At 44.0% G+C, this 20,475-nt stretch overlaps 2 protein-coding genes across 2 annotated transcripts in view; one reads left to right on the top strand and one right to left on the bottom strand.

Moving 5' to 3' along the window:
* cenpp (centromere protein P) overlaps positions 1 to 20,475 on the bottom strand; it is a 300,836-nt gene that overhangs the window by 5,983 nt on the left and 274,378 nt on the right. The gene's annotated exons all lie outside the window — the stretch shown is intronic.
* Positions 4,740 to 20,475, top strand: part of ecm2 (extracellular matrix protein 2, female organ and adipocyte specific) — a 29,009-nt gene continuing 13,273 nt past the window's right edge. Inside the window, exons 1-6 of the mRNA XM_034164778.1 lie at positions 4,740 to 4,874; positions 5,009 to 5,146; positions 10,012 to 10,200; positions 13,218 to 13,889; positions 18,573 to 18,688; positions 18,969 to 19,104. Of these exons, the coding sequence (XP_034020669.1) occupies positions 4,742 to 4,874; positions 5,009 to 5,146; positions 10,012 to 10,200; positions 13,218 to 13,889; positions 18,573 to 18,688; positions 18,969 to 19,104 (1,384 nt within the window). The 5' untranslated portion in view covers positions 4,740 to 4,741. The remainder of the gene's footprint in view (positions 4,875 to 5,008; positions 5,147 to 10,011; positions 10,201 to 13,217; positions 13,890 to 18,572; positions 18,689 to 18,968; positions 19,105 to 20,475) is intronic.

Below are 20,475 nucleotides of genomic sequence, written 5' to 3' on the forward strand. Positions count from 1 at the left end.
GAAATGATTGTTGTAGAAAAGCTTCAGATATCTGTGGCTGAGACAGATGATGACTGGAGGCAGTTTGAAGCAGAAACGAGGTGATAATCGGTGAATCACGGCTGACGCACAGAAATGACGCGTGTGCAGTGAAGGCAGAGGGCGACCGATTTTTAGGGGGTCCATTCGGTCAGCGACACCTAAAAATCAGTAAGGACCCTTGGGCAAGATCGTTAATCCCCCAGTTGCTCCCGGTGTGTAGTTGTGCGCCTTGAACAGCAGCAGTGTGTGTGAATGTGAGGCATCATTGTAAAGTGTGTTGAGCTTCTGATTCAATCAATCAATCAATCAATTTTTTTTATATAGCGCCAAATCACAACAAACAGTTGCCCCAAGGCAGATGGATGTCCATTTACAGATTCCTATAACGGGACCATCCCGGCCTGCCCAGACCAGGCTGCAGGCTACGACTCAGGTGCAACTCTGACACAGTCCTCAGCAACTTTAAAGGTCTGACACGTTCCACTGAGATCACCCGCTACGAGTCTTCCAGACAGAGTCCTGAGAAACAGTCTGATCCTGAAGTCTGTCCAGGTTTAGTCTGCAACACGTCGACCGGCTCCTCAGCGAACATGAATTCAAATAAATATCATTTTGTCGGTCAGTCGATGGCGAAGTAATCTGGCGGTCGCACAGACCGGCTGATCTCAGACCTGTTTCCATCTGCTTCTTTCTCTCTCCCTCCGTTGGTCCCTCTTTCTCTCTCAGCTGCAGAACACTTCCTGCTTTTCTTCGACTCTGTTACACTCTGACAAAAACCCCTCTGGCTTCTTGGCAGGTTCCGCGGACGAACGGGGGTCTGAGACTGAAGAGAGCAGAAGACTTTGGCTTCAACTCCTGCAGGTAACGTAGATTTAATGTCTGACTTCCAAAAACCCATCTGTTTCAGCGAGCACCAGAGACAGGACCCGGTCAGACCGCCAGCGTGTTCTAAACTACATGTGTGCGTTTCTTTGAACTATCAGTTGTGCGCGTACTCAGACAGTAGTGCCTCATGAACAGCAGGGGGCAGTGTTTGATGATGGGGCGGTTCTGGTTTGGTTTTTCTTTTGGCTGCTCTCCTTTCTTTTTTTTTCGTGGTCACCAGTGAATCTGGTGCTGACCGTGTGTTGATTTGACACACGTTTTACACCGGATGCTCTTCCTGGGGTACGTGGGGCCTCAGTTTGGGAGCTTTAACGTGGTGGAAATGTAGAACTTGGCCCCAAAAAAGATGATTACATTTTGGTGCTGATCATGATCAAGGTGTAGATCTGGATCACTGATCAAACATTTACAGGGTCAAAGCAGAAACGGCAACGAAAATGTCAGTCTTTGGCACAGGTTAAAGATCTGGGGTTACACGATAAAAAAAGTGATCAGGATCAAAGATGAATACAAACAGTCAAAGCTTGATGTTCAAGATCAAAGATCACGCATCAGAACTGCATCCAGATGCAGAACAAAGCTCAAACTCAGTGATCAGGACCAAAGGTCAGAAACTAGGAACTACCAAGGTGGAGAACAGGTCTGAGACATCAACGTCAGTCCACCCTGAGAAGAACTCACTCACAAGAGACTCAAATAGACGACTGTTGAACCTGGACATGTGTCCGAGTTATTAGTAACACTGGTTACCGCAAGCATAAATATTACAACGCATCATGCAAAAGCTTCAAGGAGGTGGAGACCAAACCCCAGCGGGGTCAGAGACTCAGACGGTTTCTGAGTCTCCAACATCTGTGTTAAAATGACGGCTACTGCCGACAACTTTGTACGTTCTGGTACTCAAAACTCAGATCAAAGTCAGCGGTCTCAGTTAAAAGTGTATTTATTGTCTTTCAGACCTCATCATGGTCACTAAAGCCCAGTTCTACCGACACAGGAGGGGTGTGGCCACTTTGAGTGACAGCTCGTGTGGTGTCACTGTGATCGGTCTTTTTGAGTATTTATTACAAATATCTGTAATAATATGGCTTGTTGTGAGGTTAACTCCAATCAGACGTGTGTGACATCATGTGATGTAACTTTGGATGCTAACGGTGTTAGCATATGTAGCGGTTATCAGTAGCTTCATTACATTGTTAATCCATGATTACTGAGAAAATAAGCAGCTCATAATTTTTAATGCCCACATCAAAGTAAACCGTTGTTAGAACCTGTGTTCAGCCCCCCAATATATGACATAATAAACAGTTGAACTGAGGTTAGCCTGCTAGCTTAGCTTATCAGTAATTCTTCAGGTGGGTGAGTGTTCAGGTTTCATCTGTCCCACCCAGGTCACAGTAAGTCTCATATTCAGCCTATTTGATAACTTCATATCTCCTCTGAGACGCCGTGATGCGTACGGTTCTTTTCCTCACCACGCCACACAGACAAAACACAGTCTTACTTTTACACACACCGGTTCAGATACACAACTCGAGCAGTCACTGCATACAAATGTCAACTGCAACATCTTTCAACCAAACACATAACTTTACTGATCCACGCTGAGGGCAACGGCCCGCCTATCTGGCATCTGGGGGCGGAGTCGAGGGCAGGCGGAAGAGGCAGGAAGAGCGCGGGGTGAGGGCAGCTTACAAGCTGTCGTAACAACTCTCTGTTTAGTGAAGGCATCTTTCAATACAACAGCTAAAATTGAAGCCTGTTTCCTGTCAGTTTTTGAGTCTTCTGAGTTCACACCCCACATTAAACTGCCGGGAAAATCTGGGACCCCCCCACATCACCCACCTCTTTACACACATGCACAAACAAACGCACACACGCACACATTAAATGTCGGATCACAAAACAGAATTCCATTTCTTCCAGGAAAGACTCAACCTGTTCCCCAACTTGGGAACTTCCCACTGGTCCTATATGTTCCACTAAAGTAGGTTAAGTAACGTTACAAGTGTAACAATTAAAAATTATACTCATTTAATTATGGTGAATTTCCATTATTTGATTTTCAGTTCAGCATATTTATAGAAAACACTTAAAGGTGATTAATGGTGGACATCATACAGAATCATATTTTTGTAAATTGAACAAAACTGGATTCTGGTTTGTTAACTATTTGAAAGTATTACATTTATTAGTGAACTTTAAAATAAGTTTGGGGTTTTAATATACACCATCAAATAATATATAGAGGTTAGTACCAGAGAACGTTAGGACCAGTGGAGGTTAGGACCAGTGAAAGTTAGGACCAGTGGAGGTTAGACTAGTGGAGGTTAGACTAGTGGAGGTTAGGACCAGTGGAAGTTAGGACCAGTAGAAGTTAGGACCACTGGAGGTTAGGACCACTGGACGTTAGGACCAGTGAAAGTTAGGACCAGTGGAGGTTAGACTAGTGGAGGTTAGGACCAGTGGAAGTTAGGACCACTGGAGGTTAGGACCACTGGACGTTAGGACCAGTGAAAGTTAGGACCAGTGGAGGTTAGACTAGTGGAGGTTAGGACCAGTGGAAGTTAGGACCAGTAGAAGTTAGGACCACTGGAGGTTAGGACCAGAGGACGTTAGGACCAGTGGAGGTTAGAACCAGTAGAGGTTAGGACCAGAGGAGGTTAGGGCCAGAGTTTATACAAGTACATGTTTACACATGTACTTGTATAAACTTGTATGTACATGTATAATCTTGTACATGTTTATACATGTACATGGTTACATATGCATGTACATGTGCAGGTTTATACATGTGCATGTATAAACCTGCACATGTACATGCTTGTACAGGTTTTCATGGGGACAGGGAATCAAACCCAAGTCTACATAGTGGCAGCCCAAGTCCTAACTCACTAATCTACCTGCTCTAATCTAATTAGACTGTCGTCAGTATAAAAAATCAGATTTATTGATTTTAAGTTGTGGACTCAATCTGGTTCCAGAGTTTTAAAAATGTGATGCTGATCACAGGGACTGAAGCAGACGGCCGGAGCTGAAATCCTGTCCGGGGTTGTCAGTGTTCTCCATGTGAGCCCGCTCATCCAGACGCGGCTCCTGAAGGCTTTCCAAACCCCCCCCCCCCCCACTCCCCCTTTTCCGCTCTTCTGTCTGACTGCACAAAGACAGTTGTTTCTCCAGCTGAATCCTGCCCTCTTATTGGTTGGCCTGAGGGCAGGTGGGTGTGTCCAGACAGTCAGTCAGTCTGCAGAGCTGCACATTTCAGAAAAACTGAATCAGTGTTTCCATCAGAACCTTTTCCGGACTCAGATGTTTTACACAAACACGCTGCAGAGTCACGCTGGTGTCATGTGACAGCGGGTCCAACGGTTTGATCCCCAACACATTGAAGCTGTTTCTTACACAGAAGGTTCAGGTGGTGAAGCGGGCTGTCCACTAAACAAAGTGCCTGTGGTTTGATCCCTTTGACCACTAACCCCGGTCTGGATGGGTCTGAGTTTCTCATGATGCAGAAGCATCAACACAGCGTGATGAAGAACCAAAGACCTCAAAACCCAGAGTCTGTGTGAGGACACACGGATCCTGGTGCATGTGAGGACAGATATGTCCAAACCAGTCAGAGTGTGCCGTGGTCCAGCTGCACACTCCCATCATGCACTGCTGCGCCTGAGCCTGATGTGGAGAATGGGTTCAAAGTATCAGGTGTGAGCTTTAATAATGACAGGACGCCGCTCCGTCCTTACACTCAAAGTGGTTATTAGGATCCGGCAGGGACTATATGAGGCTCGGCGGAGCTCTTCCTGTCTTCTCTGATCTGGATCTGCTGCCTGCAGGGATGAGGTGGTGGCTGCTGGTGGCAGCTCTGTGGATCCTGGTGGTCCTGACGGTACCAGACATTCAGGCGAGGAACCGACCTCACAAGCAAGACAGACTGTCACGTCGAGCCAAGAGGAAGAGGGCTGGACAAGGTAGGGGACACTGCTAGCCTAGCTTAGTACACAGCAGTGGGAGAGGGGGGGCAGACTTCCTGGACTCGAGACTGTAATCAGCTTTGGCCGTTTGCTTGCAGAAGTTGTTCCATATTAATGACTGTGGCCTGCAGGTCATGGGCGTGCCACAGAGTCCAGAGTCAGACTGGTTCCTGGTCCCAGTGTCCCAGTGGAACGTAAAGGGAACACGCTGTACCTGGAGTCCTACAGGAACCTTCCAGAACAGCACACCAGCTACAACATTATTCCAGGTATGTCACAAAATATTCCAGTTTTTTGTCCAATTATATTTTGAGAACAGTGCCACCTACAGAAGCTTCTGTTCTGACTGTCTGCAGGTTTTCCCGGGTTTAGTCAGTTTTACTGTATGAAGGGTTCAAACTGTTTTTTGTCAAAGTTCCTTCAGTTGTTTCTGTTTTTGACACACAGCTGCTTCCTGTTGGTGTTCTTGATCTGGCAAATCGGTTGTGAACTTTTTTTTGTCACCAGATAAATTTTTTTTATGCCTCCACTGCAGGATTTCAACCTAATGTTTTTTCTTCTGGTGTTGGTATAAATTTTCAACTTATTGATGGTTTGTTATAATGGCAACAGCAGGTTTCCATCAAGATTCAGTCGAGCCCAACAGATATGGATTATTTAAGGGGGGCATGATACTGATATATCTGCTAATATATACATTATATAATGACTCATTGCTCATATTTCCTTATCAATTTCTTGTAAATGAGGTTTGATGTTTTACAGTTTAAACATAAGCTTTATTATAAATACAGTTGTATGTAAAAGTCTGGTGATAATTTTCATGATTTTCCTTTATAAATCATTGGTTGTCTGGATCAGAAATTTCAATTAAATATATCATATAGCAAACAAACACACTGATATTTGAGAAGTGAAATGAAGTTTCTAGTATTTACAGAAAGTGTGCAAGTGAAAGTGGGCACCCTTGTGATTTTGTTGACTTGAATACATTTAGCACTAATTATTGGAACACAAAATTAGTTTGGCAAGGTCACTGACCCTTGACGTCCTTACACAGGTGAATCCAATCATAAGAAAGGGTATTTAAGGTGGCCATTTGCAAATGTTTCCCCTCTTTGCATCTCTTCTAATGAGTGGCAACATGGGAGCCTCTAAACAACTCTCAAATGACCTGAAAACAGATTGTTCAACATCATGGTTTAGGGGAAGGACACAAAGATATCTCACAGATTTTAGCTGTCAGTTTCCACTGTGAGGAACATAGCAAGGAAATGGAAGACCACAGGCACAGTACTAGTTAAGGCCCGAAGTGGCAGGCCAAGAAAAATCTCATAAGCTGAAGCGAAGGATGGTGAGAACAGTCATAGTCGACCCACAGACCTACAACATGATCTTTCTGAAGATAGTGTCTCTGTGCATCGTTCAACTATACAGCGTACTTTGCACAAGGAGATGCTGTATGATGCTGTAATGTAGAGGAAGCCTTTTCTGCGTACACACCACAGTCACTTGAGGTATGCACATTTGGACAAGCCAGCTTCATTTTGGAATAAGGTGCTGTGGACTGATGAAACTAAAATTGAGTTTTTTGGACATAACAAGAGGCGGTATGCATGGCTGAAAAAGAACACAGCATTCCAAGAAAAATGCTTGCTACCTACAGTAAAATTTGGAGGTGGTTCCATCACGCTGTGGGGCTGTGTGGCCAGTGCAGGTACTGGGAATCTTGTTAAAGTTGAGGGTCAAACACAAGATATTTAATGTTCAAACTGATAAACTTTGTTTTTGTGCAAATATTTGCTCATTTTGAAATGGATGTTGTTTTTGTGGTGTATTCAATTGAATATAGGTTGAAGAGGATTTGCAAATCATAGTATTCTGTTTTTATTTACATTTCACACAATGCCCCAACTTCATTGGATTTGGGTTTTTATGTAATGACAATATCCAACTGCCAACGTGTTTTTATGTGTTGTTTATTTGGAAAAATAAACATTTTAAGGCAAATACCAATATGTTTGTGAAAGGCTCATATCAGCCGATATTATTGGCAATCTGATATATGGATCAGGCTCCATCGTGAAGACAAGGATTAGGAAAGACTAAGGTGAGACAGGACTGTGGTGCTTTGTGAGGTCACTGTCAAACAATCTCCCACAGAGCAGCAGATATCCACAAACACCACAAAATCAAGGTCAGCGAATCTTCATATGCAACCTAACCCAACATCTAGGCCATGCAACCACGGACCCTGAACACATTCCTGACAAATGCCAGGATTCCCTGGAAAAGTTAAGAGACTCCGCCTCCATTCTGCATAGCACTCACAGTGCCTGTGTGGAGGCTGGCCATAATCTCTAGAAACTTACTGGAGATCCCACAAATTTACAGGAAGTCTCACACAATGATTCATCAACCAAATAAAACACTTTGTAAAATCAACAGAATGCAAGGAGGCACTGCAGATGTTCACACTTTCATTCTGTGAGAACGTGTGAAGGTAGGACCTGATAAATACCTGACATTCTGGGTATGAAACCAGACTGCTTTTGTCACTCAGAAGCACGGAGATGGTGCCAGTTCCTGACAAAAATGACCTTGAAAGGAGCTTACCTGGCACACAGAGCAGTGTAATACCCTGTAGTCACTATGATCCGGGGTATCACACTTTCCTTTCCAGAGAAGGACAAGTCTTTTAGGGATGATACCCATCTTCCAATTGGAAGTAAAGCTTGTTCGCAACACCAGGAGAACAGCGTATCTACCCGCCTGAAGTAATGCAGTCCAGAAAGAACAAATACCCAATACACATGATCCTGGCAGGATCAGCCTGACAGACCTACTCAAAGTATCTGGTACAGCGGGTCAGCACAGCACGGCCCTGTCAGGAATGTGCCGTCACGGCAGAGGGATAAGGTAAAGATTTGGAGGAAAGCAGTGGTTTGATTAGTCTGTAAGCAGGCTGAGGGTCAAGACAACACAGATGGTGGTGGGTCACCTGGTCACAGATGTCTTTAAGTCCAGCCAGATTAGGTTTGGGACCCTGAGACAACGGAAATCCATCAAACATCAACAGATCTTTGTGGAAACTAAACCAAGTCTGTGGTCAGAGTTCTGGGGGCTTCTGTCATCTGTGGACTTTGTAGTACCACATGATCTCCTTAGCTGCACCACATCATTGGGGTTCCATGTCCAGTGGTGCTGCTCTGGATGCTTAAACCAGGATCCTGTAAGTTATAACCTCTGAATTTTTCATAAGGTCAAGGAGCATTTTCAGAATGGTTCCGAGATCCACAAGGACTAATAGAGCTCCATAACGACCCTGTCAGTGCCAAAAGTCACACTGAAATCATTAATGATGAGTGTCACCTCCACGAAAGTCCAGAATCATCACATGAAAGTATTAATAAAAAGTGACTCACTGAGGCATCACTCACCGCAGCTGCACTGAAGACTCAGGAAACATGAGGAAGAAACCCAAAGAATGTCAGCAGCATCTGCTACAGGGTGTTACCCAAACAGAAAGAGGTGTGTCCACCTGTGGACCTCAGAGTGGTTCCACAGCAGTTCACAGCATAGTCTGAGCTGTCTGAATCTGGATGTGGACAATCCCTCAGCAAAGCACCAATCACCACCATCCACAGGCAAGATCTTTGGCCCTTGACCGTAAAGACCTGGATCTTTGTTGTCCTGCAAAGATGCCAACATCCGGCCGTGATTCTTTTCTTCACCCATAGTGTGGGTGTGATTTAAACGTAAGTTTATTTCAAGGTTTGTGGTTCAGCTGGTTGTTCAGATGCTTTCTGTTGACTTTTTGGTCTTTTGGAGCAAAGTTGTCCTAGAGAGAACCTGTTTTTTACTGGATCAGCTCATGTGAGAAGTCATTTCCTCTTGAACTGTTTTCTGATAGAGTCCAAAGTGATAACAGCTAAATCTATGTTGAAAAGCAGAAGGTTTGAGGAACACGGGTACTGTTGGAGCTCTGCACTGATGAACAACAGCCTCAGTCACAGACATGTGGACGGCGAAGGAGGAACAAAGATCTCAAACACGTCAGACAAACTCAAACATCATCAGTGACTGTGATCAATTATGGTTCTTTTGATTTTAAAATCCAGTTGTTTTTTTTCCAAATGACACTTTTGATCATTTAACTTCTTTGCCTGCACAGCTGGTGGGATATGAGCTAAAACTGTTCCAGGATCTGACCGACTCAGCGGGACCAGTTGCCTGATGAAGACTGAGGGTATAGAAAAATGACTATAACTTAAATATTCTCCAAACAATTAGGATATAAACAGTATTAACTGAGGGGACAAAACAGAACTTACAGTCCAGCCTCAGTGGACCATGACCTACAGAAAAATGTACAGTGGCCATCCAGGGTGTCAGCTGTAGCCACGTAGGTGTCAAAATTGAAAAGTGTTTCCATCTTATTGAAGTGTTTACCACATTAATTGTCTGATCATTAAGTTTGGACCATCTATGACTGAATCCTCTGGAGTTACGGGGCAAAAACAGTGAGAGAGGTCCATTTTAGATTGTACAGGGGACAAAGGTCAACATTACTCCAATTTAGCAAAAAGTGGTGAAAATTACTGGATGAGCAAATAGGATTAATAAATGGAATGCTGCTGAATGTTTGGTCTGCAAAGTAAAATTAGTTTCTGGCTCAGTTGTTTTATGTTGCTTCACAGAGGGAGAAAAAAAAAAAACGTTGAAATGTGTCCGATTAGATCAAAGACATGACGAGTCTGGACTCAGAGGAGTCTTCAGCTCCGAATCACGCCACGGGCGGATGTTCAGTCATCACTCCACCGGCTCAGGGTGTGTAATAAAGTGCGGTGGTGTGTTCTGTAATTACTGTCAGCACAGTCACACTGTGTGATAGTAGAGGACAGAGGGACCAGGCACTGAGCCCTAAACCACCCGGGTTCCTGCAGACCCCAACATTAGCAGTCTTCAGTCTGAGTTGCCGATGGCCTGCCGGTGCTGCTGTTATCAGACTTAATAAGACTTTGTCTGATTTTGACACTAAAATACAGGATGCTGACTAGACGCAGCAATTACTGCAGAGGCAGGTGAGGAGGGGGGGCAGAGCCATGCTGAAAATCACCTGCTGTGTTTCCAGGTAAACAGGGCCAGTGTGCATACCAGGACCTGACCATGTTCGACCAGGCCGTGTGGTCCCCGAAGCCGTGCGTGACGTGTCTCTGCACCAGAGGGCGGGTGGTCTGTGACGAGGTCACCTGTCCCAGAATGCACTGCCAGTTCTCCTTCACCCCCGCCGGGCAGTGCTGCCCGGTCTGCAGCGAGCCAGGTACAAACCATGCCACGGGGTGACGCCCGGACTCATGGAACCAACAGGCATCAACTCAAACACAAGATGCAGATCTGAGCTTCTTCTCAGAAATACGACCAGATCTGGTCCAGAAAGTCCACCAGGACAAACAAAACACTTCTGTTCTTCATTCCACAATTTAAGCATTTTTAATACTGAACATAATTTGAATTTTTTTTAATGTGCATGTGTGAAACATTTATCTGTAAATCTGACATTAATACTGAATTACACTGTTTCAGATTAAAACTTATTTAAAACAGAAACCTGGAGGTCAGGTCACATCCATGACCTGTCCTGAAGCTGTCCCAGTGAACTGCCCACCACCGGTTCACCCCACCTACACACATAAAAGGTGACCTTGGCCAGGTGAAGCATGGGCATGTCCTTGACCAGGTGACCTGTGGGCGTGTCCTTGACCAGGTGACCTGTGGGCGTGTCCTTGGCCAGGTGAAATGTGGGCGTGTCCTTGGCCAGGTGAAGCATGGGTGTGTCCATGGGCAGGTGACCTGTGGGCATGTCCTTGGCCAGGTGATGTGTGGGTGTGTCCTTGGCCAGGTGACGTGTGGGCGTGTCCTTGGCCAGATGAAATGTGGGCGTGTCCTTGGCCAGATGACGTGTCGGGATGTCCTTGGCCAGGTGAAGCATGGGTGTGTCCATGGGCAGGTGACCTGTGGGCGTGTCCTTGGCCAGGTGATGTGTGGGTGTGTCCTTGGCCAGGTGACGTGTGGGCGTGTCCTCGGCCAGATGACGTGTCGGGGTGTCCTTGGCCAGGTGAAGCATGGGCGTGTCCATTGCCAGGTGACACATGGGTGTGTCCTTGACCTTCTCCAGCTACTGGAGTCCTTAACACTGGGTGCTCACCAGAGAAACTCACCACATGGACTAAATGTGGTGTCTGATGTGTCAGTGCTCCTCCTCACCTGAGTCTCACTAAGTAACTGTTCATTGGACACTAAGTCGTTTCAGCAGAACCCAAAGATCCTCCACAGAGACCTGGACCAAAGACATCCAGTTGCTGCTTCAGACTCATGCTGCCAGGCAAAGTGGCTGTAAAGGTCGTCCATGAGGGACTCAAGCAGAAATCGGCGATAAAGTTTTACTGATCCAAGGCTTCTGAGACTGGTTCAGTTTACTTATAAACATTCCGGTTCATTCTTAAATTAAAATTCAAACATGGACTCAATTACAATTGTTTCCACATTAAAAGCAAGAAAGCAAACTGAACTGAGCACCAAAACCAAGGACCAATCAAACAGGGACTTGGACCTCAAACCATTAAACTATGTGATCTGACTGAAACAGGATGTGATACGTCTCACTTTTATTCCAAAGTACCCTGACCTCTGACCTTGCCCTTGATATCTGACCTTAGAGATTGACTTCAGTGAACTAAATCTGCCACAGTACTAACAAATCCACAATTTGAACTTCTTGACCTTTGATATATGACCTTCGATCCCAGTGAAGGTAGGGTCCTTATCTGAGAACATGCCCAAAATCAAGGTCAAAGGTCAATTAGTTCAAACGTTACAGCACAGACAAAAGTCTAGACTGGTCCAGACTGACCCGTCTGTCTGTCAGAGTGGTAAAGTCTACACTGGTCCAGAATGACCCGTCTGTCTCTCAGAATGTTAAAGTTTAGACTGGTCCAGACTTACCAGTCTGTCTGTCAGAGTGTTAAAGTTTAGACTGGTCCAGACTGACCCGTCTGTCTGTCAGAATGTTAAAGTTTAGGCTGGTCCAGACTGACTCGTATGTCTGTCAGGGTTTTAAAGTTTAGGCTGGTCCAGACTGACCCGTGTGTCTCTCAGAATGTTAAAGTTTAGACTGGTCCAGATTGACCAGTCTGTCTGTCAGAGTGTTAAAGTTTAGGCTGGTCCAGACTGACCCGTGTGTCTCTCAGAATGTTAAAGTTTAGACTGGTCCAGATTGACCAGTCTGTCTGTCAGAGTGTTAAAGTTTAGGCTGGTCCAGACTGACCCGTGTGTCTCTCAGAATGTTAAAGTTTAGACTGGTCCAGACTGACCCGTCTGTCTCTCAGAATGTTAAAGTTTAGACTGGTCCAGACTGACCCGTCTGTCTGTCAGAGTGTTAAAGTTTAGGCTGGTCCAGACTGACCCGTCTGTCTGTCAGAATGTTAAAGTTTAGACTGGTCCAGACTTACCAGTCTGTCTGTCAGAGTGTTAAAGTTTAGACTGGTCCAGACTGACCCGTCTGTCTGTCAGAATGTTAAAGTTTAGGCTGGTCCAGACTGACTCGTATGTCTGTCAGGGTTTTAAAGTTTAGGCTGGTCCAGACTGACTCGTATGTCTGTCAGGGTTTTAAAGTTTAGACTGGTCCAGACTGACTCGTATGTCTGTCAGAGTGTTAAAGTTTAGACTGGTCCAGACTGACTCATATGTCTGTCAGGGTTTTAAAGTTTAGACTGGTCCAGACTGACTCGTATGTCTGTCAGAGTGTTAAAGTTTAGACTGGTCCAGACTGACCCGTCTGTCTCTCAGAATGTTAAAGTTTAGACTGGTCCAGACTGACCCATCTGTCTCTCAGAATGTTAAAGTCTAGACTGGTCCAGACTGACCCGTCTGTCTCTTAGAGTGTTAAGGTCTACCGGCTCACCATCATTATCTACTTTCCGTTCACTGTGGTTGGACCTGGTCCACCTTTATGCGGATCTGGACCTGACTGACGTGTCACGCCAGCTCTGGTGGATCCTGACAGGTTTGATGGTCCCACCGGCCGACTGTGGATTTAACCAGCTGGTCTGAAAGCTGTCTGTCTGACCGAGACACTAACACACCGTCTGTCTGCCTGTCTGTCTCCGTGCTGTCGCTCTCTCTCAGTGTCCTTTACTTCTCTTCTTCTCTCACCCTTTCCTCTGTCCTCTCTTTAATTCTTGCTTTATTCTTTCCATTCTGTCACCTGTCTACTTCCTCCTCCATGTGGTCTTCTTCCTACTCCTCCTGCTGTCTGATTGGCTCCTGCACCCACCCCAGGCCCAGGACTCAGCCTTGAATTTTCTGGTGACTCCCCAGTTCCTAATGACCCTGGCGAACCCTTGACCCCACTGACAAAGGAGGAGATCCAGCGAGCCCTCTGGCGGGAGGAAGAGAAGCTCCTTGAGGAGGAGGACCGCCAGAGGAAAAAGGACGAGGCAAAGAAGAAGAGGAGAAAGCAGAGGAAGGAGCAGGAAGAACGGCAAAGGAAGCTGGTAGAGAAGAGGAGAAAGGTGGAAGAGGAGGAGCTCAGACTTCAGGTGGAGATGGAAGAGGAGAAGTGGAGGAGACCGGAGGAAATAGACAGGAGCTGGAAGGAGGAAACAGAGAGTGAAGCCAGGGAGAAGGAAAGGAAACTTGAGGTGGAGGAGAAGAAGCAAGAGGAGATACTCAGAAAAAAGTCAGAGGCTGCAGAGGAGGTGTGGCTTAGGGGAGACGTGTTTCAAATGCCTCCAAAAGAACCAGAGAAACCTAATCTCCTCCCCACCCCGATCCCCAGACCTCTGACTGTGACTGAGGAGGAGCTGGAGGAGGACACGGTGCTGGTGGTGAACAGAGGAGGCCTCCCTCCAGGCTGCGACATCTCTGAGGACACTGTGACATGTGACAACGCCAAACTCACATACTTCCCGCCTCTGTCCATCGCCGAGCTCAAATCCCTCAGTCTGGAGGGTAAGTGACCAAACACACACACCAGCAGGGGGCGCAACACTTCACAGTGTCCCACAGTGTATGTATGTCAGCAATTAAAAAAAAACCCAACTCACTCATTAATCTGTTGATTAAGTTTATGAGTAATTAAAATCAGTTGAATCATTTTCCATAAAATACTAAATAAAACTGCCACCGCAGGTTGCTAGAACCTGACATGACCTGTTTATTTTACTCAAATAACCCAAAATCCTGAAAAAAAAAAAAAAAAAAAAAAATATATATATATATATATATATATATATATGTGTGTGTGTGTAATATACAGTGTGGTAAAAAGTATTTAGTCAGTCCCTGATTGTGCAAGTTCTCCTACTTAGAAAGATGAGAGGTCTGTAATTTTCATCATAGGTACACTTCAACTATGAGAGACAAAATGAGAAAAGAAAATTCCAGGAAATCACATTGTAGGATTTTTAAAGAATTTATTTGTAAATTATGGTGGAAAATAAGTATTTGGTCAATAACAAAAGTTCAGTTCAATACTTTGTAACATAATCTTTGTTGGCAATGACAGAGGTCAAACGTTTCCTGTAAGTCTTCACCAGGTTTGCACACACTGTAGCTGGTATTTTGGTCCATTCCTCCATGCAGATCTCCTCTAGAGCAGTGATGTTTTGGGGCTATTGCTGGACAACATGGACTTTCAACTCCCTCAACAAATTTTCTGTGGGGTTGAGGTCTGGAGACTGGCTTGGCCACTCCAGGACCTTGAAATGCTTTTTACGGAGCCACTCCTTCATTGCCCGAGCAGTGTGTTTGGGATCATTGTCATGCTGGAAGACCCAGCCACGTTGCATCGTCAATGCTCTCACTGATGGAAGGAGGTTTTGGCTTAAAATCTCATGACACATGGCCTTGTTCATTCTTCCCTTAATACGGATCAGTCGTCCTGTCCCCTTTGCAGAAAATCAGCCCAAAAGTATGATGTTTCCACCCCCATGCTTCACAGTAGATATGGTGTTCTTGGGATGCAACTCAGCATTCTTCTTCCTCCAAACACGATGAGTTGAGTTTTTACCAAAACGTTCTATTTTGGTTTCATCTGACCACATGATATTCTCCCAGTCCTCTTCTGGATCATCCATATGCTCTCTGGCAAACTTCAGACAGGCCTGGACACGTACTGGCTTAAGCAGGGGGACAAGCCTGGCACTGCAGGATTTGAGTCCCTTTCTGCGTAGTGTGTAGCCTTTGTTACTTTGGTCCCAGCTCTCTGCAGGTCATTCATCGGGTCCCTATGTGTAGTTCTGGTATTTTTGTTCACCGTTCTCATGATCCTTTTGACCCCACAGGATGACATCTTGTGTGGAGCCCCAGATCAAGGGAGATTATCAATGGTGTTGTATGTCTTCCATTTTCTTACAATTGCTCCCACAGTTGATTTATTCACACCAACGTGCTTGACTATTGTAGACTCACTCTTCCAAGCCTGGTGCACATCTACAATGTTCTTCCTGGTGTCCTTCGACGGCTCTGTGGTCTTGGTCATGGCTGAGTTTGGAGTCTGACTGTTTGAGGCTGTGGACAGGTGTCTTTTATACAGATAACGAGTTCCAACAGGTGCCATTAATACAGGTAACAGGTGGAGGACAGAAGAGCTTCTTAAAGAAGAAGTTACAGGTCTGTGAGAGCCAGAAATCTTGTTTTTTTGTTTTTTCATCTTAGGTGCATGTCCACTGTGAGAGACATAATCTAAAAAAATAAATAAAAAATAAAAATCTGGAAATCACAATATATGATTTTTTAAATAATTTATTTGTATGTTACTGCTGCAAATAAGTATTTGAACACCTGTAAAAATCAATGTTAATATTTGGTACAGTAGCCTTTGTTTGCAATTACAGAGGTCAAACATTTCCTGTAGTTTTTCACCAGGTTTGCACACACTGCAGCAGGGATTTTGGTCCACTCCTCCATATAGATCTTCTCTAGATCCTTCAGGTTTGGAATTCCAGCTCTCTCCAAAGATTTTCTATTGAGTTCAGGTCTGGAGACTGGCCAGGCCACTCCAGGACCTTGAAATACTTCTTACGGAGCCCCTCCTTAGTTGCCCTGGCTGTGTGTTTGGGGTCATTGTCATGCTGGAAGACCCAGCCATGACCCATCTTCAATGCTCTTACTGAGGGAAGGAGGTTGTTTGCCAAAATCTCCCAATACATAACCCCATCCATCCCCCCTTCAATGCGGTGCAGTTGTCCTGTCCCCTTTGCAGAAGAGCACCCCCAGAGTTACAGGTCTGTGAGAGCCAGAAATCTTGCTTGTTTGTGGGTGACCAAATACTTATTTTCCACCATAATTTACAAATAAATTCTTTAACAATCCTACAATGTAATTTTCGGGATTTTTTTTCTCATTTTGTCTCATAGTTGAAGTGTACCTATGATGAAAATTACAGACCTCTCTCATCTTTCTAAGTAGGAGAACTTGCACAATCAGGGGCTGACTAAATACTTTTCTACCCCACTGTGTGTGTGTGTGTATGTATATATATATATATATATATATATATATATATATATATATATATATATATATATATATATATATATATACACACTCAACAAAATATAAATGCAACACTTTGGTTTTGCTCCCATTTTGTATGAGATGAACTCAAAGATCTAAAACTTTTTCCACATACACAATATCACCATTTCCCTCAAATATTGTTCACAAACCAGTCTAAATCTGTGATAGTGAGCACTTCTCCTTTGCTGAGATAATCCATCCCACCTCACAGGTGTGCCATATCAAGATGCTGATTAGACACCATGATTAGTGCACAGGTGTGCCTTAGACTGCCCACAATAAAAGGCCACTCTGAAAGGTGCAGTTTTATCACACAGCACAATGCCACAGATGTCGCAAGATTTGAGGGAGCGTGCAATTGGCATGCTGACAGCAGGAATGTCAACCAGAGCTGTTGCTCGTGTATTGAATGTTCATTTCTCTACAATAAGCCGTCTCCAAAGGCGTTTCAGAGAATTTGGCAGTACATCCAACCAGCCTCACAACCGCAGACCTGCTGAAACAATCGGTTTGCATAACCAAAGAATTTCTGCACAAACTGTCAGAAACCGTCTCAGGGAAGCTCATCTGCATGCTCGTCATCCTCATCGGGGTCTCGACCTGACTCCAGTTCGTCATCGTAACCGACTTGAGTGGGCAAATGCTCACATTCGCTGGCATTTGGCATGTTGGAGAGGTGTTCTCTTCACGGATGAATCCCGGTTCACACTGTTCAGGGCAGATGGCAGACAGTGTGTGTGGCGTCGTGTGGGTGAGTGGTTTTCTGATGTCAATGTTGTGGATCGAGTGGCCCATGGTGGCGGTGGGGTTATGGTATGGGCAGGCGTCTGTTATGGCCGAAGAACACAGGTGCATTTTATTGATGGCATTTTGAATGCACAGAGATACCGTGACGAGATCCTGAGGCCCATTGTTGTGCCATACATCCAAGAACATCACCTCATGTTGCAGCAGGATAATGCACGGCCCCATGTTGCAAGGATCTGTACACAATTCTTGGAAGCTGAAAATGTTCCAGTTCTTGCATGGCCGGCATACTCACCGGACATGTCACCCATTGAGCATGTTTGGGATGCTCTGGACCGGCGTATACGACAGCGTGTACCAGTTCCTGCCAATATCCAGCAACTTCGCACAGCCATTGAAGAGGAGTGGACCAACATTCCACAGGCCACAATTGACAACCTGATCAACTCTATGCGAAGGAGATGTGTTGCATTGCATGAGGCAAATGGTGGTCACACCAGATACTTACTGGTATCCCCCCCAATAAAACAAAACTGCACCTTTCAGAGTGGCCTTTTATTGTGGGCAGTCTAAGGCACACCTGTGCACTAATCATGGTGTCTAATCAGCATCTTGATATGGCACACCTGTGAGGTGGGATGGATTATCTCAGCAAAGGAGAAGTGCTCACTATCACAGATTTAGACTGGTTTGTGAACAATACTTGAGGGAAATGGTGATATTGTGTATGTGGAAAATGTTTTAGATCTTTGAGTTCATCGCATACAAAATGGGAGCAAAACCAAAAGTGTTGCGTTTATATTTTTGTTGAGTGTATATAACTGTAGTCAGTAAATATACAACTGAAGTCAGCTGACCAGTGATTCAGACCCATTATAACCCAGTTAAATCCACAAATATCTGGTTAACAACTAATTTTAAATCAGTTCATTGAGCCTGTGGTTGGTGCAGAACAGTCTGATTAAAATTAAAAGCACATTATCTCTAATTTATGTCAAACCAGATTAATTTGATCATAAAACATTTAATTGTTTCTTTTTTACTGCTATTCACAGCCTGCAAAAGACATCTGGTTTAAAAAAGTCAGTTCATAATATTTCAATATGATAAACTAGTTTATTTAATTCCGTGAAATCAGATTAAACTTAAACTAGTTTTGTTGGTTAGTTTTTGTTGTGGTTTGTTTGCTAACAAACCGTCAGTTTTCATTCTACAATTTCTCTTTTAAAATTAAAGTTATAAAGTATTTATCATTTTGTTCCAACCATCTTTGTAATGCTTTTATTCTGAAGGGTCTGTCCTGGAAATGTGTGGTTTCACGAACCAGTTAATCTGTGTCGTCTGTATGAACCGTCTTAACTGCAGGTAACAACATCAGCAGCATTCCAGCTGAAGCATTCAACGGAATTCCAAACCTGGAATGGATCAACCTGAAGAAGAACAAACTGACGTCCGCTGGCATCGACGCCAAAGCCTTCAAAGTAAGAGCCAGCACATGTTCAGTCTGAAGTCCAACTAACACTCAGACAGCCTGAATTTAAACTCAGGAGTATTTTCATATCATGTTTATGATTAAACACTCAAACAGTTATGTTGAAGCGGGTGTGTGACTGAGGGTCATAGTTTCAATCCCCTGACCACATCACTACAGTGCCCCTGAGCAAGGTCCTTAATCTGAGAGCTGTTCCTGCTCTCAAAGTCCTCAAGTAGCTACAAAGAAAGACCACAAACTGCCAGCAGAACCTGTGTCTGTCTTATTAGGGTTTACAGATGCTGAGACGTCTCTACCTGGACGGAAATCTTCTAGAGGCCGTGCCCTCTGACCTCCCTCCAACCCTCCAGGAGCTGAAGATCAGTGAAAACAAATTGAGAGGCATCAACAAAAACAGCTTCCAAGGTAAAGATGGCAGAACTCTACGATACACAACACTACTGTCCCATAACAAAACCATCTCAACGCTACAGCTGGCTTTGACCAGAACCCCAACCACCCAACCATGACCCTTTGCCAGGCAAAAAACCCCCCCAAACAAACAAACAAACAAAAAAAATCCTCTCGTTATGCAACAATAATCTGTAGTCACACAATATATTTCTGAGCAATGTGTAGTTTAGTCGTCTCCATGATGAAAACATACAAAAACCTTTTCCTACGATACGTTAGCAGCTGTTTCACGGTATTTTCCACATATTTTAAAAGCACGTTATGACTTTCTACTTAAATAGCTATTGGGGATATACTAATCTTTGTGTTTTCATGGCATAGAGTGCTGTGAAATGAACAAAAGGAAAAAAGAAATCATGAAAATCGGTGAATATTTGGCGCTGATAGGTCCCAACATGTATTAGAATTTGTCACTATTTTGAGCGTTATAGCATGTCACTTCAAAAAATATGGAATAAAACAGTAGTAAAGGGTAACAAAAATGCATGAATTCACATGTATTTTTCATATATTCTTAATCTTAAAAAGCTCCATAAGACTCACACTAACCCCATCGTTATGTTTTTTGATATAATTGTTGATAAGTTTTGTAGCTGATAAGAAGTTGGATTTTTCACTTTTTAACATCCTTTCTTACTGGTACGTTATGATCACCTATATACTTTGGAAATCTAGTTCTTAAGTTGTGAAGTTCTTAATATAATCATAACTTTTTGATGTTTAATGGATTAAGATTTTTGTCGCCCCCCCTCTAGATTCCAGATAAGGCAATAAATCAGGAGATTATACAACCCCTGGCAAAAATGATGGAATCACTGGCCTCGGAGGATGTTCATTCAGTTGTTTAATTTTGTAGGAAAAAAGCAGATCACAGACATGACACAAAACTAAAGTCATTTCAAATGACAACTTTCTGGCTTTAAGAAACAATAAAAGAAATCAGGAAAAAAAATTGTGGCAACCAAGCAGAGGGAAAAAAATATGGACTCACTCAATTCTGAGGAATAAATTATGAAATCATGATCATCTGTTTAGGTGTTAATGATGGCTTTCGTTTAGCTTTTCTGTATGTAAATCCCATTTCCTTTAGGCGGTTTCTTACAGTTCGGTCACAGACGTTGACTCCAGTTTCCTCCCATTCGTTCCTCATTTGTTTTGTTGTGCATTTTTGATTTTTGAGACATATTGCTTTAAGTTTTCTGTCTTGACGCTTTGATGTCTTCCTTGGTCTACCAGTATGTTTGCCTTTAACAACCTTCCCATGTTGTTTGTATTTGGTCCAGAGTTTAGACACAGCTGACTGTGAACAACCAACATCTTTTG

This window comes from Thalassophryne amazonica, chromosome 3 (genome assembly GCF_902500255.1).
Source record: "Thalassophryne amazonica chromosome 3, fThaAma1.1, whole genome shotgun sequence".
Lineage (NCBI taxonomy): Eukaryota > Metazoa > Chordata > Actinopteri > Batrachoidiformes > Batrachoididae > Thalassophryne > Thalassophryne amazonica.